Below are 23,841 nucleotides of genomic sequence, written 5' to 3' on the forward strand. Positions count from 1 at the left end.
TGTGGGCTTTGGCTCGTCGAATTTTCTTGTCAAAATTTTCAGTTTTTACATAGTGGAAAGAGATAGGAATTAGTTCTACATATACTCAGAATTGGAACCTAAATAAAATATTGGTTCCAGTTCCCATTGCATTCGATTCCTGATATAAGATCCTTAAAATTAGAACCACCCTAAAAATACCCGATACCCATTGAGTACCCATCAAGATTGGTATTTTATTTTTTTTAAAAGAAAAACAAGATATGTATCCAATAAAATAAACAATTATTTATAAATGTAATAATTTAACTAGTAATTCTTCAATTGAAAATTAAGATCAACAATGTGTTCTTCAAGAAAATCAAACTTTAGAAAATAAAATTGTAGAAAATTAGGGTATAAACCATTTATTTGTCGTTGAAATTGTATAGTATGTGAAAATGAATGGACGCTCATGTAGAGAAAAGGTAAAATTTTAAAAAATGGCATTCTCTCTATGTTTTAATTTTAGTTCAAAAACATTTACTTCAAGATTTCTATTTGTTAGTATGTTATTAGACTACTAATTTCATTATAAATCAAATAAATTTACTAGTTGGGTAGCCGAATGAGATTGGATTCTTATCGGTCCTTAACAAAGCAACCCAAAAATGACCGGATGGTAGACCCAAAACCAACTAATCTGTTTTGGGTACATCGGGTAATTGGGCACTTGTTGACACCCTTAAAAGGAGAGATAATAATAAGGTTAAAATCATATTAACAAAGTTCAAGTTCAACAACTATTTGGTAGGGGATTAGATTCGATTAACGCAGATGAATTCAAAAAAGTTTCGTAAAATTAAATAAATAAAACTCATCATCTTCAATCTCTCAAAAACCCTATCTTGCTCTTGAGATTTGAGAGTTGGAGAAAACAAAATTTTGTGGATGACGAAATTTTTTTTACCGTTTTCAACGATTAATTGATAAATCAACAATTACTCAATTGATTAATCAATTTAATCGACTAATCATTTGTTCAAAGAATTATAAAATTTTCTGGAAAGAATCCGAAGAATTTTGTGACTATGTTGGACACCAAACTAAGATGATAAATTGGGGAGAAAACAAAGAGCTTTGGCTAGGTAATAACATTAGGGTATTTAGGTCATTTTCTAAAGTATTATAGAATAGACCGAGGTAAAGGAGCATGTCATTAGTCTGAGAACGTAAGTGAAGGGGTATCTCTACTATTGACCAAAATGAGAAGGGGCAAGTCTAAATTACCCTTAAAAAAATGAAAAAAAAAAAAAAAAAGAACTCCACACGCGCGCGGGGGCGGGAAAAATCACCTAACGAAACAAAACGCCCCCAACAATAGTCTCTCTGGGTCTCTGTGAGCCGGTTATGGCTGTTAGGTATCACGTCTCCATCAAAACAAGTAGAAACAAAACAAACAAACAAAAAAAACTAAAATTAAAAAAATGAGAAAAAAATTAAAAATTAGGGTTTGAATGAGATGAGGTAGAACAGAAGAGGTCGAAGTAGAGAGAGAGAGAGAGGTAGAAATATAGAGAAGAGAAGTTGGGGTGTGTGTTGATGCTGCAGAGGTGGTTTCTCGCCATTAATGGTGGGTTTTGGGAAGGTGAATGGATGGTGGAGATTCTCCAAAATGTTCCTTGGAGAAGGAGAAGGTGGTGGCGGTGGGTCCTCTCTCCAGTTTTCGAATCATCGATGCACCGATTCTTCTATTGGTTTCGTTCCACAAAGCTTTACGCGCCGAACTCGCGGATCTACACTCACTCACTTCTTCGTCATTAGAGATTGGATCCCTTGGACGTGACCTAATTCTCGATCTTCTTCGCCGATTTCAATTCCTAAAACTCGCTTACAAGTATCACTGCGCTGCCGAGGATGAGGTTTGTTTGTTTGATTGGTTAAATTTTATTTAGTTTTGGTTTAATTTGTTGTGTTGATGTTTGGAAATTTGTTATTGATTTTTAGCAAGATTTTGATAGGGTTTTGTTATGTGCCTAGAAATTTATTATCTTGTATCAAGATTTGATGCATCTTGATGTATTTTATTTTAATTGTTTTAGAATTTCAATTAGTTAAAGAGTCTTAGGTAATGGGTAAGGATAGTTACGAATTGTGTAGGAGGTATGGAGTTATGGAATTATGGTTATGGGGTAGTTACTTGAATGAATAGGAGAGTGGGTAGTTTTGATAAGTGGGTAGTTAATGTAGTAATTCTTTGTATTTAAATTCATTATTAGACTAATGAAAAATATGCAAAGAAATTATTATTAAGATCCTATTGGATTTTGGAGATTCACCGTCTCGAATTGGTGGCCTAGGAGGTCCGATCTCCCTCGAACGAGATCAATCTCATTCTTTTTCTTCTTTTTTCTTATTTTTGTGATCTGATTTAAGTGGGTACGTAACAAGTTTTTAGTTGTTTCTAACCCAATTTAGTTAGTAAAATAGGTTTAATAGTTATTAGATTTGATAAGCTTGAGTTGTTTTGGATTAATATTACTTTTTTTTAGAGATTAGATGGAGGTGTGATTGATTAGGTTAGTTTGGGTTTCCTTTGCTATCTTTAGGAAGATGGTTAGTAGAAGAAATATTGGAGGTTTCTCCCTCTTTTAGAAGCAAGATGTGAAATCTCGTCTGGATACAATGTTTTGGTCAAGAGAAAAATCACGATTGTCTGGGATCGGATTACGGCTGGTAATGGATTGGTTCAGTGCTGGATCATTACTAGCAATCCAAAAATTTGCCCTATGATCCAGATCTGATCCAATCGGATCAATGAATCTTTGAACCAAATCCGATCCAATTAAGATTTCACTAAATCTAAAACCGATCTGATCCAAGCAAATTTGGGGAGAAAATGTCAAAATGGCATGGATAATTCGAGGTGGAGGAGGTTGAAGAAGATGGGTTTTAGGGGATTGTATCTTTTTTTATTATTTTATAAACAAAGATAGAGAAGGATGAGAGGTTAAAATGTTTATTGGATCACGTTGAGGTTAATTCGAAGTTGATCCTGAATTTTATTGAATCTTTAAATTGCAATCCGAATCCGATCCAAAAATCGAAATTCTAGATCTAAATCCTATTCTTTCGGATCGGATTGGATACTAGGTAAAATCCGACCCATTGCCAGCCCTAAATTGGATGGAACTGAAATGTCTTGGTCGAGACATTTTGAGATGCTATTTTTAAATTAGGGTGGTCAATGGATCGGGTCCGAATTGGGATGGTGTCGAATTGGGAGTTGGGACCAATCTGGTAAGGATCAGATCGGACCCAGAACCAATCCGATATGCATTTAATCACACTCTAATTGGATCGGTTTTTATCAGATCTCAATGTTAGGGTCCAATAACAATTGGATTGGGTCGAAATTAGGCCAAACCTGATTTGATATAAATAATCTAAACAAACTTTATATATTTAAACGAAACATATAATGTAATTGTATACTTTCTCGCATTTATTAGATCAAGTCCCTACTGGATCTGGACATGGTTGATCTAAAATCGATCTGATAAGATGTCAAATTAAAATTCTATCAAATGAATCGTTATTAGAATCTGAATACTCGATCCAGACCCAAAGTTTTCAGATCGGATTTTGGGTTTGCTCTAATAGGTTGACAGCCCTACTTTAAATCATGATTTCCACATCAACTTTTCAATATAGGATGCTAATTAATAAAATACTAAATAAGGTTAAATGAACACTAAATATCTCTATCTCCCCCAATTTCTATTTTTTCAGTAACTCGGTACTGGTGGGATTTGAACCCATATCTCCGGTATCATCACCCAAAGACTTTACCAACTAAGCTAGCTGGCACCTTCACTATCTCCCAATCTTTTTTTTTATTTTTATAGGATTTTATTTGAAGGAGAAACTCTAGAAGAAGAAGATCCCTTCTTTTCAAGGGAGATAAATCTTAACTAAGAAAAATGTCACTTCTTAAACAGTTATCTAAAGTCAATCCACCTCAATCCGATTGGAGAATACTATTCGGACATCAGATTCACCACCTGTTCCACTTACTCGTCTCTCTTTCTTGTACTTTGAACCCATTATCTTCTTCTTGTAGGATTTCTTCAAATTCAAAGGAAACCGTTTCTTTATGTCCCCCTTCTCTCTTTTTATCCCTCAGAACATTTCAAAACCCAATTTCTTGTTTTTCTAGGATTTCTTTTTCTTCTTCAATGAGAACCCTTTCCAGTTCTCCATGTTTCCCCACCATTTCTCTATTTTTCTCTCACTAAAGTATGCTTTTATTATGTTTATTGTTCTTCAAAGAAAAACTTTAACCTCTTATCTCTTAGTTTTCTCGTTCTCTCCCACAACCTATCTTTCGCTCCTTCTCACTATCTCCATTTCTCTCTCTTTCTTTCCACTCCATCTCTCTCCTTCATTCTTTTCCACAACCTTTCTTGCTCTTTACCCCTCATTGGTTTTGGGTTTGATGTATAAGGCATTGGTGGATTGTAAAAATGAAGAAGAAAAGAACGGTTGTCCAATCTCTCTGACATCTATTTAATTGTATGATTGATGTGTGATAAATGAAAAGTTGGTGTGCAGTAAAAGTTCTCTAAACTATATTAGCTTTCTACCTTTTTATATTTTTTTACTTTCAGATTTGTAACTATTAATTATTTCAAATTATACGCGTTATTACTCGGGCACAATCTATGAGGTCTAAGATGGAAAGTTGAAATTAGGTCGTTAGGATTGATATAAACAATAATTTATGCAATAAATGCCAAGTGTGGGATATAACTACCAGAGTTGCTCCCCCTTGTATACTAGTTAAAAAGTCAAATCAGTTGACCTTCACAACAAAGGTGCTGCATTAAGAATCTAATTGGTGTATCTTGTATGATTATTGGATATTTTTTTGACTTGAATGAGTTATTGTTAACGTATGTCTCTCTGATTGAAACTGCAAGCAGAGAAGGAGTATTAATCAAACTATAATAGATATACTTTCCTTATTTGAATCTGTCTATCTCTTAATAGATTTTACGAGCAACAAAATGCACATATTAGCAGGAACTAAATGGTGTGGTGAGAAAACTAAGATGGAAATAATCACTTAATATGTACATTACTTGTAAATTCCTACTAAGAGACTAAACATTGTGCCCTCTTAACATTTTATACTTTATATGTTATTTTCGGATCTTTCTTTAGAAGTTGATAAGTTTGCATTGTGTACTATTTATGGTTTCATAATTTAATCTTACATGTTTCTGCAGGTTATCTTTCAAGCGCTAGACCTACAGGTTGGAAATGTTGCGTGTACATATTCTCTTGAACATAGGAGCATAGATGACCTCTTCGATTTGGTTTTTCAGAGCTTGAATGTCTTGTTGGAGGATGATGGAAATCTTTTCAAACCATTTCAAGAACTTGTTTTTTGTACTAGCACTATTGAGACATCAATTTGTGAGCATATGCTCAAAGAAGAAGAGCAGGTTGGAGTCATTTTTTATCTAACTCCCGCTTAATATGTTTTAGTTTCATACTTTTATTTTTAATCTGTTGATGTAGAGGTAGTAGAATATTTAAATTTGCAATAATTTTGGTTGTAGAAACAAGATCCACTCAATAAGCAAAAACAATGACCTTGTTGACAACATACTATTATTTGTAGCTTGATTACTAGTAATCTTCCAGGATTGGAGATTGTTCACTATAGGTTTATTTAATCATTAGTAAAGTTGCATCCTATAGTTCTATTGGACCTTGTTCATCATCTAGAAGCAGATTTTATCAATTTGTCTGTGTGTGAAAAAAGAAAAAGAAATCCATGGAACTTCCATCATCAAGATGGAACTTTTTAGATAATAATAAATTGCAAATACATTGACCCAATTTATCACTTATTTCACAGAACCTGAAAGATGGAAGAGAAAAACACATGTTGATTTTTATTTTTATTTTCTGAGTAAAAAACCAAAAGATGAAAAATCAGTTTCCTTTTGATCGAATTGATTTCTCTATCATTGGACACTAAGAAGGATGAATGGAAGAGACCTATTTGATATGCTTTCATCCATCCAACAAAATGTTCTACACTCTTTATGTGCAAGGTTTGAAATTTCTAATGAAGATTTATGGTTCTAAGTGTGGATTAAATTGTCAAGTAACTGCTAGGAGGGAATGCTTTATGGCCACATGCCGAAAATGCCTTTCTTTTGTGATAAAATTTCGGAAGGATAGAGTGATATATCCTAATCTAATATATATTTCGATGCAGGTTTTTCCTTTGTTGATGGAGCGGTTCTCTTTCAAAGAGCAAGCTTCACTTGTTTGGCAATTCATGTGTAGTGTACCAATAATGTTATTAGAGGATTTTCTGCCCTGGATGACATCCTATCTTCCTACAGAAGAACAGGTCGATGTTATGCATTGTATTAAAGTGGTTGTTCCTAAAGAAAAGCTATTGCAAGAGGTAGACCTTTATGTAATCTCATACTAATAATTTTGAACCGACTTTCTAATTGTCAGAGTCTGAATAATTGAGTTTATCTATGAAGGTTGTGGCATCTTGGCTTGGTAAGCAAAGCCAACCTTCTCGCAGAACCTTAAATGCCAAAGAGAATGAAAAAGGAACTTCAGATTCCTATGAGCCATTATACCTGAAGGAGTTGCCAAAAATATATTCATCTTGGAAAAGCTTTTCTGGAGAAAGTCGTAATCAAGATAATGCTAAATATCATCCCGTCGATGGTCTTCGTCTTTGGCATAGTGCCATCAGGAAAGATTTGAAAGAAATTCTAGAGGAGCTCCACGACATAAGAAACTCTAAGATATTTTCCTCTTTAACTTTAGTCAGTGGCCAACTAAAGTTCCTTGCAGATGTCATCATTTTCTATAGGTATCATTATGGTTGCTCAAGCAATTCCTCTTTTCTAAAGGGTCTTGTTAACATGTGCTCTAAGGGCACAAATTAAAATGCATTGAATACACCTTGGGAATTGATTTTCATACCAAAACTGCCCTCAAATGTTTTTTCCACCAAAAATACCCCCAAATGCTTATTTCCAAGGTGTATTTAATGCATCTTAACGCATGCCCTTAGGGCACATGTTAACAAAACTCTTTTCTAAACACGCCAACTCCTGGTCAAGGTGTCAGGTGGACAAATCATGTTAACCTTTTTTCTTTTTTTTTTACTTTATGTTTTTTCTTTGAAGTTGTATTCTAAAAGATGAAGTTCTTATCTGTAGTGATGCCTTCAAGAAAGTCTTCTTGTCAGTCTTAAATGAACTTGCCAATGGTTGCTTATCTTTCTTCGACAAACGGTTCCCGGATGACAGTCAAATTGAAGGTCTCTTACGTGCCCTACAGAACATTAATTCAGAAAATGAAACATCTTTCTGGAAGCTTGTGGAGAAGCTGTGCTGGGAATTGGAATCTTTCATTGCAGGGATTAGCAAACACTTTGCTTTTCAAGAATCAGAGGTACATTATTGGGTTTTTTGCAACTCTAAAATAGGAAGCGAAGAGGAACTAATTTGAAAGAACGACTGTCACTCTCATCAAGTTACTTTTCCAATATTATTAGGAGCCCATTTGGAAGAACGTAGCTTTGGGAGAAAGTAACTTTTAGAAAGTAGAAAGTAGTTTTCTTTGCTTTTTAAAAAGTTAAAATATTTTACATTTTAAAAGTAGTTTCCTAAAATGAATCTAAACAAGTTTTTTTTAACTTTCAAAAGTACCAAAAAAAAAAAAAAGTTACTTTTTTATGTGTATCCAAACGGGCTCTAGGCGAATATGGATGAGTTACACTAACTGTTGAACTTATCCTACATCTGCCAATTCTACTTCTGAGAACAATTTATGCAAATAGCCTAAATAATCTTAGAACAGCATTTAACACTTAATAATACCTTTCTCGCTAATATTTATTTCTCACTAGGTCTTTCCTCTTATTCGCAAGCATTGCAACCACGATATGCAGCAAAGGTTATTATACACGAGCCTTCATTTGATGCCTCTTGGGTTACTAAAATGTGTGATAACTTGGCTTTCAGTACATTTAACTGAGAATGAATCGAAGGCTGTTCTTCGTTGGATAAAGATGGCAGGTCTGTTTTTGAATTATTTGAATGCTCACGATAAAACATTTGATACCAATTGTTTATTTTAGTATTTACTGAACCCAAGATCCCTTTCCTTTCAATGTACAGGATTTGAGTCTGACACATCTTTTGCATCTCTCTTGCATGAGTGGGTCCGGATTGGGTATTCTGGGAAAAACTCCATTGAGAAATTCAGAAAAGAGTTGCAAGAAATGTTTATGAACAAAAGTTCTTTCATACCTGAAAAACTCAAGGAGAGCACCGGGTTTCCTTTAGATGTAGATGTTCGACCTAATAAGGCAAACAATAGTGCTTCTGTTTCTTCATCCCACAATGTGGAAGAGTACAGCACATTGTACTCCAGTGAAATCAATCTACAGGTATTTTTCCCTGAGGCTTTAAAGAAATTATATCCCCTCTCGAAATTTCTTTATGAGAAAAGTGACGCCGGTTCTAGTCTCAATCCAGAACTCAAACCAATTGACTACATCTTTCTCTTCCACAAGGGCTTAATGAATGATCTAGAATACCTCGTCCTTCTATCAGCTAAGATGGCTGAAAATGTTGGGTTCCTCAAGGAATTTCATCAGCGCTTCCGTCTCTTACGGCTTCTGTATCAAATCCATAGTGACAACGAAGATGAAATCGCCTTCCCAGCTCTAGAAGCCAAGGGGAAATCCCAAAACATTAGCTATTCATATCGTATTGACCACAAATTGGAACGCGAGCATTTCAATAATATCTCCACTATTCTTCATGAAATTTCTGAATTGCACTTTTCGCTTTCTTTTGAAATTTCTACTGTTGCTGATGTGACATTGGATCAGAGAATGCTGAAGTATTGTCAGCTGTGTATGAAACTCCATGGAATGTGTAAAACAATGTGTATCACACTGGGAAAGCATTTTCGCCGTGAAGAAATTGAACTCTGGCCTTTATTTACAGAGTACTTTTCTGACGAGGAGCAGAGTAAGATTATTGGATGCATACTTGGAAGGACAAAAGCTGAAACCATGCTAGAAATGATACCTTGGCTTATGGCATCCTTAACACCTGGAGAACAACATGGTATGATGTCGTTATGGCGTAAAGTGACGAAAAATACCATGTTTGATGAATGGTTATCGGAATGGTGGGAAGGCATGAACAAACATGATATAACCGTGGTGATGAAGGAACCAAACATCTGCTCTTCTGGATCAGCGGATTCATTGGAAATCATTGCTTCCTATCTATCAAAGGAAGGTTTTGGTGATCCAGAAATAAAGACTTTTGGCGATAACGATGTCCCATCTCCACCGAAAGGATCTATTGGTGCTAATTTTGAACTTTCTGAAAATGGAATTGAAGATGATAAAACAAAGAATTTGAGTGGGGATGTGGGTAGTTACCCACTTTCAGAATGCAACGAGAAGCAGAAATGCCAGAAAGCAATAGATGTCACGGATCGGGTTGAGAAACCAAGTGAAATTTTACACGATAATCAGAAATTTAGGCATCAAGAGGAGCACATTTTGACATTGAGTCAGGAAGATATGGAGGCTGCAATTCGAAGAGTGTCACGTGACACTACGTTAGATCCTCAAAAGAAGTCATACATAATCCAGAACCTGCTGACAAGGTTGATGTTAATAGTTTATTTATTTACTTTTTTTGTATTTATCTTTTAACCATGATGTTGATGATGCTTTGATGAAGGCTTCAATTCTCTGGACAGAATTGAATGAAAGAACACGATTTGTTTGGCTTACCCCCAAATATTTGGGATAAGGCTTCGATTATGATGATATCTATACATTTTGTACTTGGACATCTTGATTTCCTCTTCTTTTATTATCATTATCAACACCCCATCACAAAAAAATTGGGTTGTCCGACTCTTCTTTTGTGCAATACATGGTTTAAAATATCGCATCGATTGAATGTTTTAGTTAATGAAAGAACCGATACAGTATAGGCCGATACAAACTGATACATTTCTGAAACATTCGGGGTCAATGTTTTGTATCAATGTATTCATTCCGATATTTTAAACCATAGTGCAATGTCATATATATATGCTTATTAAACATGTACGTGGAAATTTACAGATGCTTCCTTTATGTTTCAGTCGATGGCTTATTACACAACAGAAACCTCATCATGAAGTAATTTTTACAAGCAATGATGGAGAAATTCCTGGTCAGTTTCCTTCTTATCGGGATCCACTCAAACAAACTTTTGGTTGCAAACACTACAAGAGAAACTGTAAACTTTTCGCTGCTTGTTGCAATCAGTTATTTACATGCAAATATTGCCACGATGATGTGGCTGATCATTCAATGGACAAGTATGTGACGTCTCGGTTAATTTCTACTTTTATCCCATTTTCATGTTTTTGGTTGGTTACCCCCTCCCCTCCCCTCCCTTTTTCATGTTGGTTCTTGCTGCTTTCAATATGTATTCAGGAAATCAACTGCCAAGATGATGTGCATGAAATGTTTGAAAGTTCAACATATTGGTCCGATATGCTCTAATGTTTCCTGTAATGGTTTATCCATGGCAAAATACTTCTGCTCCATCTGCAAGCTTTATGATGATGAAAGGTAATAAGAGACATGCCTTTTCCTACTTTCCCTCTTTGTATGGATCATTCAGAGGTCTGATTGGACACAACCATAGTAACAAAAAACTCTGTTTTTTTTAAAGTCTTGTTAAAAATGCGTTTTGTACCTGTAACGATTAGAACATTAAAAAAAATTCTTTTTAAAAATAAACATGTTTTTACGTTTTAGACATGTTTTTTCAAAAGAAATAAAAATAATAATAACCCCTTTTTTTTGGCCTATGGTTAATTTGTATGGTCTAATAGTTGTTTGTGATTTAGTTCATAAATGTTGTTTAACATGGGATTTTATAATAATATCTCGATATTGTCATTTTTAAATAGTATTTTATTTTGCTCAAAAGATACATTGTTGGTTAGACTTGTTTTCATCAAAAAATGTATAATTACGTGTGGAAACATGTTGTCATGCATAGATATCCAATAGTTTTTTTTTTTTTTGCAAAAAAATATATTGAAAAGGTAGACTAAATGTCTAATATTATATTTATATATATAGATTATGTTTTTTAGTTGAATATTTGTTATTTCCCCCCCTTTTTTTTCATTTTTTCTGAATTTTTCCCTTGTCGTTTTAAACTCGTATTCCGACTTGGTGACTCTGCACACAACTTACTTCCATATTATCAAAGTAATGACCTTGGTTGCTTTCTGTTTGGGGTAAATTGGTTTTGTGAGTTCTGTTCTATATTTGACACTGAGGTTCGTTCGGCAGGGAAATCTACCACTGTCCTTACTGCAACTTATGCCGTGTTGGGAAAGGGTTGGGTTTTGGTTACTTCCATTGTATGAATTGCAATGCCTGTATGTCCAAGTCCCTTGTAGTACACATCTGCAGAGAAAAAGGTTTTGAGTCAAACTGTCCAATTTGTCATGAGGACGTCTTCACATCCTGCTCTCCAGTGAAGGCCCTTCCATGTGGGCATATGATGCACTCAACATGTTTTCAGGTATTCAGCTTGCATAACCTTACCAGATTGGTGTGTTTTTTTGGGTTGAGATTACACAAACACTGACTACTTGCCGCTTTCTGATGTTGGTTCTAGGACTACACCTGTACTCACTACACATGCCCAATTTGTAGCAAGTCATTGGGGGACATGCAGGTCAGTTATTATTGATATTTTCAACAATATTTCCCTCTCTTACATTAAATTTACATAAACCATATTTATGCTCTTCATCTAAAGAAGAAAACATGTTTGTTCATATTACTGATAAACATATTATATATATATATATATATATATATATATATATAGGGTCCCGTTCAGCAACAAACATTTTGGCAAATTTTTTTCAAAACATGGGTTAGAGGTTTTGGAATGGGCTGATTTTTGGTGAGGATGATCTCTACGGTGAGGAGATCATCCTCACCAAAAATCAGCCCATTCCAAAACTTCTACCCCATGTTTACAAGTTTAAAAATCGTGGACCGTCCATTTTTTGTAAACCATTTTTGATGGGGTTAGAAGTTTTGGAATGGGCTGATTTTTGGTGATGATGATCTCCTCATCATAGAGATCATCCTCACCAAAAATCAGCCCATTCCAAAACCTCTAAGCCATGTTTTGAAAAATGTTTTGCCAAAATGTTAGTTGCTGAACATTTCCCACATATATATATATATATATATATATATATATATATTTATTTATTGATATAGATATAGATATGTGGAATGCTAACGTCGAAGGCCTCATGGGGATGTTAGCATTCTCTACCACATTCACTTTCCAGTAGCACCCATGCCCATTCTGTCTTTTAGTAAAAAAGAAAAGGGTATGTTGGTCTTTGTGCAATGATATTGTTGTGAATATAAAAAATCTTATGGACATATTAAAAGAAGTGTTGTTGGCATTGATTGCCAAAGCATTTACTGCAAATAGGGCATTTAAATCCAAATACTAAAATGCCTTTAACATTTATTATGTAAAAGATCAACATACCCTTATCTTTTTCACTAAAAGTCAAAATGGACGGGTATTACTGGAAAGTGAATGTGGTGGAGAATGCTAACATCCCTATGAGGTATATATATATTTGAAAATGAGTTTCAGTTTTCATGTTAGTATTCATGTTAAGGGATGTAAGTTGGGAATTCATAATTTTTATATTGGTCTATTGTACTTGTAAATTGTTTTTTGAGCTACAATTCATACTTTGCATGCTTTCTGGCAAAGATTAAGTTCCTCACAATTACCTGGCATGTAATGGAAATATTATCTAAAGAGGTTGAACTTAATAGCTCAAGTAAAATTGATGCAGTGTTAATCTTATATGCTTAGTGCTTACCTGCTTTATCTACTTGAAAAACACTGGGACAGTGTACTGAAGATTTAGTTTTATTCTTGCTTACCTGCTTTATCTACTTGAAGAACCCTTAGTGTTCTGCTCTTCTTTTGGTTTTTCTTGCTTTTCTTTTCTGAGGGGCTATCTCGGCCTTCTCTTTTTGTATCTTTGTGTTCCTTCTTTCATTATATAAATTATGAAAAAAGATTTAGTTTTATTCCAAATAATCCTGTTTTTTTTTTTCCTCTTTCCTGTTAGTACTATCTACTAAACACTCATTAGCACTCCAGAAAATTTTGCCAGATCGGCTTTTGAGCAAAGGCCTACTTTTCTAAGTTGGAATGGGCCTGTAAATTTCGTGTGACAGGCCTTGGCTTTAAAACCTCTTTGCAATGACGAGTTACAGATCTCATTAAAAACAGGCTTATTCGGTGAGAAGATCATCTCAGTTTTCTAATTAGATCCTCATAGTCGACATACACAACATTTAAAATATCGTATTGGAGGAATGTTCCAATCAACGGAAAAATCAATATTGTATCAGTCAATACATTCCGGTACAATCCAATACATGCCTGAAAGATTCAATGCTACGGAGTCGATGTTTTGTATCGGTCTCAACCAATACTGACATTTGTTGGCTTATACATTCCGGTATTTTGAACAGTGAATGTATATGTTAAACAATATACTCTAAATGGCAAAATCATACACTTCAACATTTTGATTTTTTAAGAAAACATAGTCTAGTGTCGTCGTATCTATGTTTCTGTAATCAAACCTTTAAACAATCACCAAAATCTAAGTATTCTGATTCTGGATTTAGACTGGACTAACCACTCCACCTATCAACGGCATGTTTTACTGCATCAATTTTCCCAAAGCATGCTTTTGAGGTTGATTGAATCTCCTATATTGATGTAGAGATAAACTTCGATCTACGTTGAAGCCAAAAGCAAAAACTCTTGCAGGTTGCTAATCCAAACAAACCCAAAAGTTCATAAAGGAACTAAAGAAAATCCAAAAGTTCACATTCAATAATCCAAACTCTCCTCCATACATATTCTCCTACAATCTATTTATAGGAAAGAAAACCCTAAACCATACTTAATACAACAAACCCTAAGGCATCAAAATCTCCCTAAAAGTTGTGAAATAGTCATATGATTGATTGGCATCTGTTCTGTGTGGCTTCATGCAGCAAAGATATTCCCACTCACAAAATATGAAGAGAGAGATCTCATAAGAAAAATTCTCTACAACAAAGTGATCCTTTAAAATAGTGTCATATAACCAAGTTCTACATGCAAGTATCTCATGCAAAATTGTTTCCATCAATGAAGTATCAAGCCTATATATTGCCTGCCATACAGTTTTTCCCCATATTTGTTGTAAAAGAGTATGTTTAAACCAACTGCAACAATCCACACGTGTTTCTATAAGTTTTTCCCCTTAGTTCTTTGTTCGACATCAATTTAAATTTTAGGACTTTACATGTTAAATCTTGGCAGGTTTATTTTGGGATGCTCGATGTTTTGTTGGCTGGAGAGGAGATTCCACAGGAGTACTCTGGCCAGACTAAGGTTAGTTCTTCTTTCTTACATTGCCATAAATCTCTTTGTCGTGCTTAATATTGCTTGGCCTGATATGGTCCGAACTCGATTGGATCTTACAGAGGATACTGTGCAATGATTGTGAGAAGCGAGGAGTTGCTCCCTTCCATTGGCTTTATCACAAATGTCCTCACTGTGGTTCTTATAACACTCGGCTTCTTTGACTCGGCTGAGACTGGCTGCACATAAACGCTTCTATCAAGCTATTTAGGTACCCATAGATGAATATGTTAGAATTTTTTTAAATTCTAATCCCTTTTGCTTTGAGTGAAAATACTCTATGTTCTATATAGTAAACTAGTCATTGGTCCCTTCAAATCATTTTCATTACAAATTATTGATAAAACTTATAACAGGAATTATCGAAAGTGATGCATACACTAAGAAATAATCATGAAAGCTAACAAGACTCAAAAACTATTGACAATTGTTCTGGCATTATATCTACCAAAGTGAAATTAAAAAAATGTTGATTAAAACTCAGTTAACTGTTCAACACTCGTAAGGCTAAGTCGCGCCGCAGCACTCTTGAGTTCGTTCTCCGCCACATGTTCAATTGTTGACTGTTTCATATCTTTCATTGATGATTCCGAGCTGTAGATAAATTTTACAATCTATTAGCAACAAATGGTAGGATTATGTCAATCGGCTTCCAACTGATTCTATAATTTCTAAAAGGTAAATGTGTTACGATCCTTAGTTTAAGACTTAAACTTTCCTCTCCATCAATGCCTAGGTATTTTTGGAGCAATGGTTTGGATCTTAAAACTTAGTATCAGAGCCAACCTCACGTCCAAGGTTCAAGTATGGGAAGGCAATTACGGGGAGAAGGGGAGAAGGAGTGGAGGGGCGCGCGCTCCCTTGGGGTTCTGGGGAAAAAAAGGGGTCTCCTCTATAGTATGGGATATAGAAGGGGTTCTGAAAAGGAGGGGAGGGGGGTGGGGTGGGAGCTTGCCATAGTATGAGATAGGGAAGGGGTCTGCCATAGTAGGCCACCGTGATTAGTCTGGGTAGGGGCAATTTATGCAAAAAGAAAAAGGGGTACCTGGTACTTGAAAGAAGGCTAGGGGGATAGAGAACTCACCATAAAGTGGGCTAATGAGGGTCTCGGCCTTGAAGTTTGGGGTATGTTACAATCCTTAGATTAAGACTCAGGTCTTAACAAAATGAATAAAAGAGAAGTCAAAAATTTAGATAACAGAGATATACCTCGAGTCATAGGCCTCCTTGGAATCAATATATGATTGTCTATCATCAATGGCATCGAAGAAGGCAGGCATCTCATCATAATCTTGTTGGGAGTCTTCCACCGCTTGTTGTTGGAGAGGGAATACATGTTCAGTAATTAACTGAGATTGAATTTCCGCTGAATTATTAATATTATTGTTATTATAGGGTTGGATCCACAAAGAATTCATTATGTTCTCGTTGGAGTCAATGTAAGCGGTCGATGTGTTGTAAGTGCCATTAGAGAAAGAGTGAGAAAGATGATGAGGCGCAAGAGAAATTCCAGTCTCAATTGGATGGTTTTGGAAAAGTGGGAGAGCATTATTATCCGAGGTTGTCCCTAATTGTAACTGCGAAGAAGGGGAATGTTGCATCTGTTGATGTCGATGTTTACAAATAGCAAGTTGTGTGTTAACAGCGTCACGTTCCAATTCAATCTGATGGATCTGATATTGAAGTTGCAAGACAATTCCATAGCATCCATGTGTTGGGTATTTCTCACGCGTGTTCGATTCATACAAAATTGATCGCATCGCCTCTGTCCTCAGACTCGGGTCTAGTTGTCTTAGGATTTTAAGAATGTTGCTTACACCGAAGAGTCTATGGGCATTTTGGAATAGGTTTGGTTGGTCGGGAGGGAAGTAGGGCGCGAGCGGGCACTCCGACGAGCATTTCCTCCGTTGAAACTTGCACGCAGCGCACGCTGGGCTCGTGCCACCTTTTACTGTCATATTCTGGTGAAAACAAAGCTATTTTGAGATTGATTGAATTGAGCTTCAAAGGAGAGAAACAATGGATGGAAATATTTCATATTTTGTGTTTTTTTTTTTTTTTTTTTCACTTTTTTAAAATTTTAATATGAACTGCTGCGAATATTACGGAGGTAGGAGACTCGGTAAAAACTTAAAAATGATTTTTTTAAAATTTTAAAGTCTAATGATCCGGTTGAGATGGGAAGCAAGAAACAGATTTCCTTGGGATTTGTGTTTTCTTGGCCACCATTTGTACAGAACTTCCAACGTGGTTGAAAGATATAGAAGTTTTCAAACTATAAAGTATAAATGCTGAGTTGGTTTGTTTTTGTTTTTTATGTTTTTATATGGTTGACCTAATATTTGTTGGAGTACAAATTTTTTTATTTTTTTATTTTTTTTTATTGTTAAGTTTTTGACTGTTTGTTGGAGTCCAGAGTTTTTGAACCATCAAATTTCTTATTGGTCTGTTGTATCTTACACGTAGGATTTAAGACTTTGACTTTTTTTTTTTTTTGTTAGAGTGATTTGGACATACCCCTATGTTTTGCTAAATATTAGATATACCACCCTAATCTTTTAAATAAATTAAGGAGAAAAGACTAAAAATACCCTCATTTTAAATCTCTAGTCAAAAATCCAAAAAAAAATTTTCTTCTTTAAATAAAAAATTTAACCCTTGTAATCTATCTTAAGATTGTATCTACTTCAAGTCGTCAACATTTAAATCTCGAGAAAAGATATAATTTTAAAAAAAATATAAAATGATAAAATTTTGGATAGAAAAATATAAGATGATTTATAAAAGGAGGCAAGATAGAAAATGATGATCGAATCGATTAAAATTATCATAAAGGTTGAAAAGTTTGATGATAATTGATTCTAGAGTAGAAAATTTGAGTTTTTAGCTATAGATTAAAATTGAGGGCATTTGAGTCTTTCCTTAGTCTATTTAGAAGATTGAGTTCAAGTAATGCATGTCATCAGTCTCAAAATATAGGTGTATCTCTAATATTAAGTAAAATATAGGGGTATGTCTAAATCACCTTTGAAGATATATATACAATGATAAAGAGATAACCTGATTTACGAGTTGTATGGACTTTGTTGAATACCACGTGGCCCTTTTTTATTCGTGGATTAAACTTTATCACAACAGAAAATCAATTCGCTCTAAAGCCTCTAATATCAATGTACTTTAATTAAAGCCGACTTAATAGTTAAAACATCAATGTATTTTGAGAGAATATATTGCCACACCAACATTTGCTAACACCACCCTCAATTTATATGTAAATCACCAAAGAACTAGCACATATTTTGGGGTGATTTTAGCAAAAGTTGGCACTGGTACGTTTGAACTCAAAATATATATATATATATATATATATAATATATATATATATATAGGGGACGGTTCAGCAGCCCTAAAGTTTGCCAAGTTTGGTGCCAAACATTTTTCAAAATATGGGTTAGAAGCTTTGGAATGAGCTGATTTTTTGTGAGGATGATCTCTATGATGAGGAGATCATCCTCATCAAAAATCAGCCTATTCCAAAACTTCTAACCCCATCAAAAGTGATTTACAAAATTTGGACGGTCCACGATTCTTCAACTTGGAGCGGTTCGGCAGCCTTAATGTTTGCCAAGTTTTGTGCCAAACATTTTTTGTAAATCACTTTTGATGGGATTAGAAGTTTTGGAATATGCTGATTTTTTGTGAGGATGATCTCTACAGTGAAGAGATCATCCTCACAAAAAATCAGCTCATTTTGAAACTTCTAACCCTAGTTTACAAGTTAAAGAATCGTGGACCGTCCAATTTTTGTAAATCACTTTTGATGGGGTTAGAAGTTTTGGAATAGGCTGATTTTTGGTGAGGATGATCTCCTCATCATAGAGATCATCCTCACAAAAAATCAGCTCATTCCAAAACTTCTAACTCATATTTTGAAAAATGTTTGGCATCAAACTTGGCAAACTTTAGGGCTGCTAAACCGTCTCCCTATATATATATATATATAGGGTCAGGTTCAAAGGACAACCATTTCTACACACATATAGACAACGTGTTTGTCTTATATGGGCAAAAATGTTTGGAATGGACTGATTTTTTGTGAGGATGATCTCTGTGATGAGGAGATCATCCTTGCCAAAAATCAGCTCATTATGAAACTTCTAGACCGTCCAATTTTTGTTGAAAAATTATAGACCGTCTAATTTTTGTAAATCAATTTTGATGGGGTTACAAGTTTTGGAATGGGATGATTTTTTGCCAGGATGATCCCCTCATCACAGAGATCATCCTCACAAAAAATCAGTCCATTCCAAACATTTTTACCCATATAAGACAAAACACGTTGTCTATATGTGTGTAGAAATGGTTGTCCTTTGAACCTGACCCATATATATATATATATATATATATGGGTCGGGTTCCTGCAACACACATATAGACAACGTGTTTGTCTTATATGGGCAAAAATGTTTGGAATGGGCTAATTTTTTGTGAGGATGATCTCTGTGATGAGAGAATCATCCTGGCAAAAAATCATCAAATTCCAAAACTTCTAACCCCATCAAAATTGATTTACAAAAATTGGACGGTCTATAATTTTTCAACAAAAATCGGACGGTCTAGAAGTTTTGGAATGGGATGATTTTTTTCCAGGATGATCCCCTCACCATAGAGATCATCCTCACAAAAAATCAGCCCATTCCAAACATTTTTGCCCATATAAGACAAAACGCGTTGTCTATATGGTTGTCTATATGGTTGTCGTTTGAACCTGATCCTATATATATATATATATATATACAACTTGTAGAGGAATCCAGATACCAAAGTTTCATAAATTTTAGATTTAGGGTTTGTTAGATCCCAAATAACTGATATTAATCAAATAACACTAAAACAAAGATAAAGAAAAAAAAAACAATAAAATAAAGGCCCAAGGTTCTTGATGGAGTTCATCTTGAAATATGGATTAAAATCATCTAGAGTTTATGACCTAGATTAGATTTAATTATTTTATTATTATTATTATTTATTTAAAAAATATTTTTTTACTAGATCCATGACTTAAAAAATGGATGACTAAAGATTTCTTAAAAAGTCGTTATGAAAACATGCAATATTGATACGCGGTTGGCATGGTGAGAACATAGAATCATAGATCTTTTTTTTCAGGATACACAAAAAAAAGATGTGCGGTTCTGTGCCCTTGTCACATCAGCCTCGTACCAATCCACATATCAAAAAGGCATGCATTCATCATTATTCTTTTTCAAATTTCAAATTTAAATCCAATAGTGAATAATTATGTTTAAAATTTTTTTTTGTTAAAGTTCCTAATTTTTAATGATTTACATACATGTTCCATCCAATTTATGTTTATAAAGTATAAATGCCAGTTTCTTTTTTAAATAAAAAGGGTGCTGTTAACTTCTGCCCTAATGGCACACTTTAAGATCCGTTAAACACACCTCTCCAAATTTTATTTAACTACCTAAAACTACCCTCAACAGATTATTTCTACGGTGTATTTAACGCATCTTAATATGTACCCTTAGGGCACACGTTATTTCGAATATTTCAAATAAATCTCTTAAAAGGTAGAAATAAATATTGTACGGAATCATATATATCACAGAAAAATTGTATGGTTCTCGCTCTTTAACTCCAACTACTTAAACCGTACAATCAAACTCAAGGTGGGACCCACTAGAACACTAGATGCAACCTATCCAACCAACATATCTTCGATACAACCAAAATCATCATACAAAGATGCTACGTTCCACGTGTACGGCTACGAATCCGTCTCAACTCAGACACCACCTCCTTAGCATTAGGACGATCATCCTTATCAGCAGCTACACACCTAAATGCCAGCTCAGCTACTGCATCAACGGTCCCCATAGCTAAACCTTCACTTATCAAAACCGGGTCCACCACCTGATGCAACAAACCCATTTGTATCTTCGAAACCACCAGATCAGCCAAAGCCACATCTCTTTTCTCTCTACTCAGATCCACAGCTTTCATCCCTGAAAATATTAGGCCATAAAATTGGGAGGAATTTTACCAAAAATCCAAGTGATCCAAAAACCTAATTTAATGGGTTTGGATCCTTTAGATTAGATCCGAATGCAAACAAAAAAAAATATTGATAAAATATAGGTTAATGTTCCTTGACCCAACTCAGATCCGGCTAAACCCCTAAACCTAATCCGGATCCCAATATAATTTTTGATAAATTATATTTTTAATTTCTCCAAAATATTCTTCTCTGATTATAATTGTTTTTATAAAATAAGTGTTAGGGGTGAAACTTGGTTCAATTTGATTGGGCTTGGGGACAAATCAAAACCAAACAAGAAACTGGACCAAATTAACCCTAGAATTGAATCATACCAAAACAAGGTGGATTCGGTTATTGGGTTGCCAATATCCTATAAACCTACTTTCAAACAACATATATTTTAATAAATAAATAAATAAAAATCGAATTGGATTTGTGTTTTACTTAAGAGTTGCATATAATTATTTATTTTACAAGGAGTTCGATTCTATAACAATTCTAAATCGAGAAGCAAACCAAATTTATCAATTCTGCATTTGCCTAACTTAGAGCAACTGCAATGCAAATAGGCATAATGACTAGACATAATTGATAGGCATTTTATTATAGAGAGCCATTTTGCATGTTTAAGAGGTTTGCACTCCAACCATACTAGTCAAAATGACACTTCTTAAATTCAACCATCATGTTTTACCATCAACAACGATAGAAAGAGAGAATCTTACTCTCTTTTTTTGCCTCTCCCACTTTCTCTCTCCAAAATCTTTCAAATAAAAGAGAATCTGAAAGTATTTTTGAAGGGCTTTGACTCTTTAAAATGGCAATTGAGAGAGGATACAAAGCTCAAGTGCATTGGACTTGCTCTTAGAACTTAATCGATACTTCTTCCAAACCAACCCAAACCTACTAATTTAATTCAGTTCTCGATTTGAACCAAACCTAGTTTTACCCCAAAAGGGTATATTGGTAAAATAGACCATTTCATAAAATTAAAAATGATAGAATCTCGGATAAGAATCCAGATTTAAATATGGATACACTAAAAATCCAGATTGTGTATCCAGATTTAAATATGGATAAATTCGGATCCGACCCAATTTATAGTATACCTGAAATCAATTCGAACAGAACAACTCCAAAACTGTACACGTCGCTCTTCTCTGTCAACCGGAAGGACCGGTGATACTCTGGATCCAAATAACCAGGTGTACCTTGTGGTCCGGTACACACGTAACCAGACGAATCCGAAGAAGACGACGAAGATTTTTCTGGAAAGATTAGAAGCCTCGAAAGCCCAAAATCTCCAACTTTGATTCTCATATCTTTCTCAATAAAGATATTTGATGAAGTTATATCTCTGTGAACGATTGCTGGTTCGACTGAGAAATGGAGATATTCGAGAGCCATGGCTGTCTGCAACGCAACATCGACTCTTAACTGCCATGTTAATGAACCCTTTCGATATGAGCTTTTACAGCCATGAAGATGGTCTGCAAGGGTTCCATTTGGGACGTAATCGTAAACTAAAAGAAGCCCTTTTGGATCGCTACAGTACCCATGAAGTTTAACAAGGTTTGGGTGTTCGATTGAGGAGAGAATTAGGATTTCGTTGCAGAAGGATTTGGTTGAAGAAGTTAGGGTTGATGGAAGAGGTCTGTGGAGTTTTTTTACTGCAACAATTCTTCCATCGTAGAGTTGACCTAAGTAAACCGTTCCGAATCCTCCATCACCGATTTTGCGTCTTGGGTCGAATCGATTCGTGGAGGATTCGAGTTCTATGTAGGAGAAAACTGGTGGGAGGAGGTTTGGGGATCGATGGCGATGGAGGATCAGCATCGTTGGGTCTTCTTCTTCTTCGTTTACTGTAGATTTCCTTCCTCTACATCTCGTGATAGCTATCACGACTGCAATTATGAGTAATAAACAAGTAAAGATGAAGAATGAGCACAAAATTACAACCAATTTGGGGATTTTTCGGGTTTGATGGCTTGGTAGGTTAAGGCAAAGAAAGGGTTTTTTAGAGTTTGACGAATTAAACCCACAGACACCATTTTTGGTTTGGCAAGCTGTGCAATTGGAGAAGTAGGTGTCGTGATTTTCATCCCAATTAACCGGAATCCCGTAATCGAGAAGTTGTCGTAAATGTTCAAAGACGTCTGCTTGGCAGCCCTGGTCCGAGATTGGGTGATTGTTGGGTTCGCATCCGTGTAAGAGACGAATTGGGTGTCTGAGTAGATCGCATTCCCATATACAAAGACTGCAATTTGGTTGATTGTTGATAGGTAAACAAGGTTTTACAACAGAAAGTCGGGAGCAATAATTGTCGGAGAATCGAAATGGAGAGTTGGAGAGATCGAGAGAGTGAGTTGGGAGAGAGAACGAAGAAAGGTTAGTGCAGGAGTTATGGTTAGAGGGTGAGGGGTTGGGTTTTGGGGAGAGAAACAGAGTTGTAGAGTTGGGTTCATGCCGGATGATAGAGAAGGTGAGGTTGTTAATGGAGATAGTTGAGTAAGGTGAGGAGCAGTGGATTTGGAATGATGGGTGACCATGACCAGGTGAGGAACCAAAGGGGAAGGAAAGAGGATAGATGAAAGGTGGACACGTGTGAGCTGTAGCAGAATCGACGAACAGTGGAGAAGAGATGAAGACGAAGAAGATGAAGGTGATAGTGATAAGGTGCAATGGTGGTGGATGAGACATGGAGTAGCAGAAGTGATTGTTGTTGTCATCAAGGGATAGCAATAGGTTTTGATAATCTGATCTGATGAGAAGAGAGAGAGAGTGGAGTGGTTTTTTCTCACCAATCAATGTTTAATAAATGACATTTGAGACCCACAGTTGTAGAATCTAAGGATGTGTGGGACCCACTGTAAGAATGGTGTGGGTAATCAGGTCTTGTTTATTACCCTTTTTTTTATGTATGACCCACATGAGTGAATATATCTGCCCTTTTAGTTATGGATAATTTAGGCGTTACCCACTCATATGTTTTTAATATTTAAGACACCCCTATCAAATTCCCTTGATTTCAACCTTAACCCTAGAAATACTTTGATTTTTCTCCCCTCATCTAGTAATCTTTAGGATGGCTGTTTTTTTAGGTAGAAAAATCAAGGATGATTTAGATCTTTGTTCATGTATTGTTGAATATTTGAGACAGTCCATGTTTTGAAATATGGTCGCAAC

The 23,841-nt window shown here is 35.2% G+C and overlaps 3 protein-coding genes across 3 annotated transcripts; 1 reads left to right on the top strand and 2 right to left on the bottom strand.

The window, feature by feature from the left end:
• The first annotated feature begins 1,443 nt into the window (after nt 1–1,443).
• On the top strand, nt 1,444–14,959 carry LOC147394940 (zinc finger protein BRUTUS-like At1g74770). Its single transcript, XM_086453141.1, has 13 exons — nt 1,444–1,880; nt 5,250–5,468; nt 6,254–6,448; nt 6,534–6,874; nt 7,227–7,461; nt 7,919–8,087; nt 8,190–9,702; nt 10,192–10,410; nt 10,529–10,666; nt 11,402–11,636; nt 11,733–11,792; nt 14,490–14,561; nt 14,654–14,959. The coding sequence occupies exons 1-13, from the start codon at nt 1,611–1,613 to the stop codon at nt 14,753–14,755; spliced, it is 3,768 nt and encodes a 1,255-aa protein (XP_086309267.1). The 5' UTR covers nt 1,444–1,610; the 3' UTR covers nt 14,756–14,959.
• Nucleotides 14,960–14,997: 38 nt separating this feature from the next.
• LOC147394941 (LOB domain-containing protein 27-like) lies at nt 14,998–16,599 on the bottom strand. The gene is made up of 2 exons (XM_086453142.1): nt 15,801–16,599; nt 14,998–15,185 (listed from the first exon to the last, which is right to left on the bottom strand). The coding sequence occupies exons 1-2, from the start codon at nt 16,547–16,549 to the stop codon at nt 15,065–15,067; spliced, it is 870 nt and encodes a 289-aa protein (XP_086309268.1). The 5' UTR covers nt 16,550–16,599; the 3' UTR covers nt 14,998–15,064.
• Nucleotides 16,600–20,184: 3,585 nt separating this feature from the next.
• LOC147394942 (LEAF RUST 10 DISEASE-RESISTANCE LOCUS RECEPTOR-LIKE PROTEIN KINASE-like 1.5) lies at nt 20,185–23,576 on the bottom strand. Its single transcript, XM_086454446.1, has 2 exons — nt 21,765–23,576; nt 20,185–20,620 (listed from the first exon to the last, which is right to left on the bottom strand). Exons 1-2 carry the CDS (start codon nt 23,353–23,355, stop codon nt 20,364–20,366), a joined length of 1,848 nt encoding a protein of 615 aa, XP_086310572.1. The 5' UTR covers nt 23,356–23,576; the 3' UTR covers nt 20,185–20,363.
• Between the last annotated feature and the right edge of the window lie 265 nt (nt 23,577–23,841).

Source organism: Akebia trifoliata, chromosome 9, assembly GCF_017979445.1.
Source record: "Akebia trifoliata isolate Shusen 1 chromosome 9, ASM1797944v1, whole genome shotgun sequence".
In the NCBI taxonomy this organism is placed as follows: Eukaryota; Viridiplantae; Streptophyta; class Magnoliopsida; order Ranunculales; family Lardizabalaceae; genus Akebia; species Akebia trifoliata.

Coding starts and splice junctions, on each gene's coding strand:
- LOC147394940 (XM_086453141.1), top strand. CDS start 1,611: ATGGATGGTGGAGATTCTCCAAAATGTTCCTTGGAGAAGGAGAAGGTG. Junction 6,449..6,533: donor AAGAAAAGCTATTGCAAGAG/GTAGACCTTTAT, acceptor TTATCTATGAAG/GTTGTGGCATCTTGGCTTGG. Junction 11,793..14,489: donor AGTCATTGGGGGACATGCAG/GTCAGTTATTAT, acceptor AAATCTTGGCAG/GTTTATTTTGGGATGCTCGA.
- LOC147394941 (XM_086453142.1), bottom strand. CDS start 16,549: ATGACAGTAAAAGGTGGCACGAGCCCAGCGTGCGCTGCGTGCAAGTTT. Junction 15,186..15,800: donor AAGGAGGCCTATGACTCGAG/GTATATCTCTGT, acceptor ATTTATCTACAG/CTCGGAATCATCAATGAAAG.
- LOC147394942 (XM_086454446.1), bottom strand. CDS start 23,355: ATGTCTCATCCACCACCATTGCACCTTATCACTATCACCTTCATCTTC. Junction 20,621..21,764: donor TCTGTTCGAATTGATTTCAG/GTATACTATAAA, acceptor TAATATTTTCAG/GGATGAAAGCTGTGGATCTG.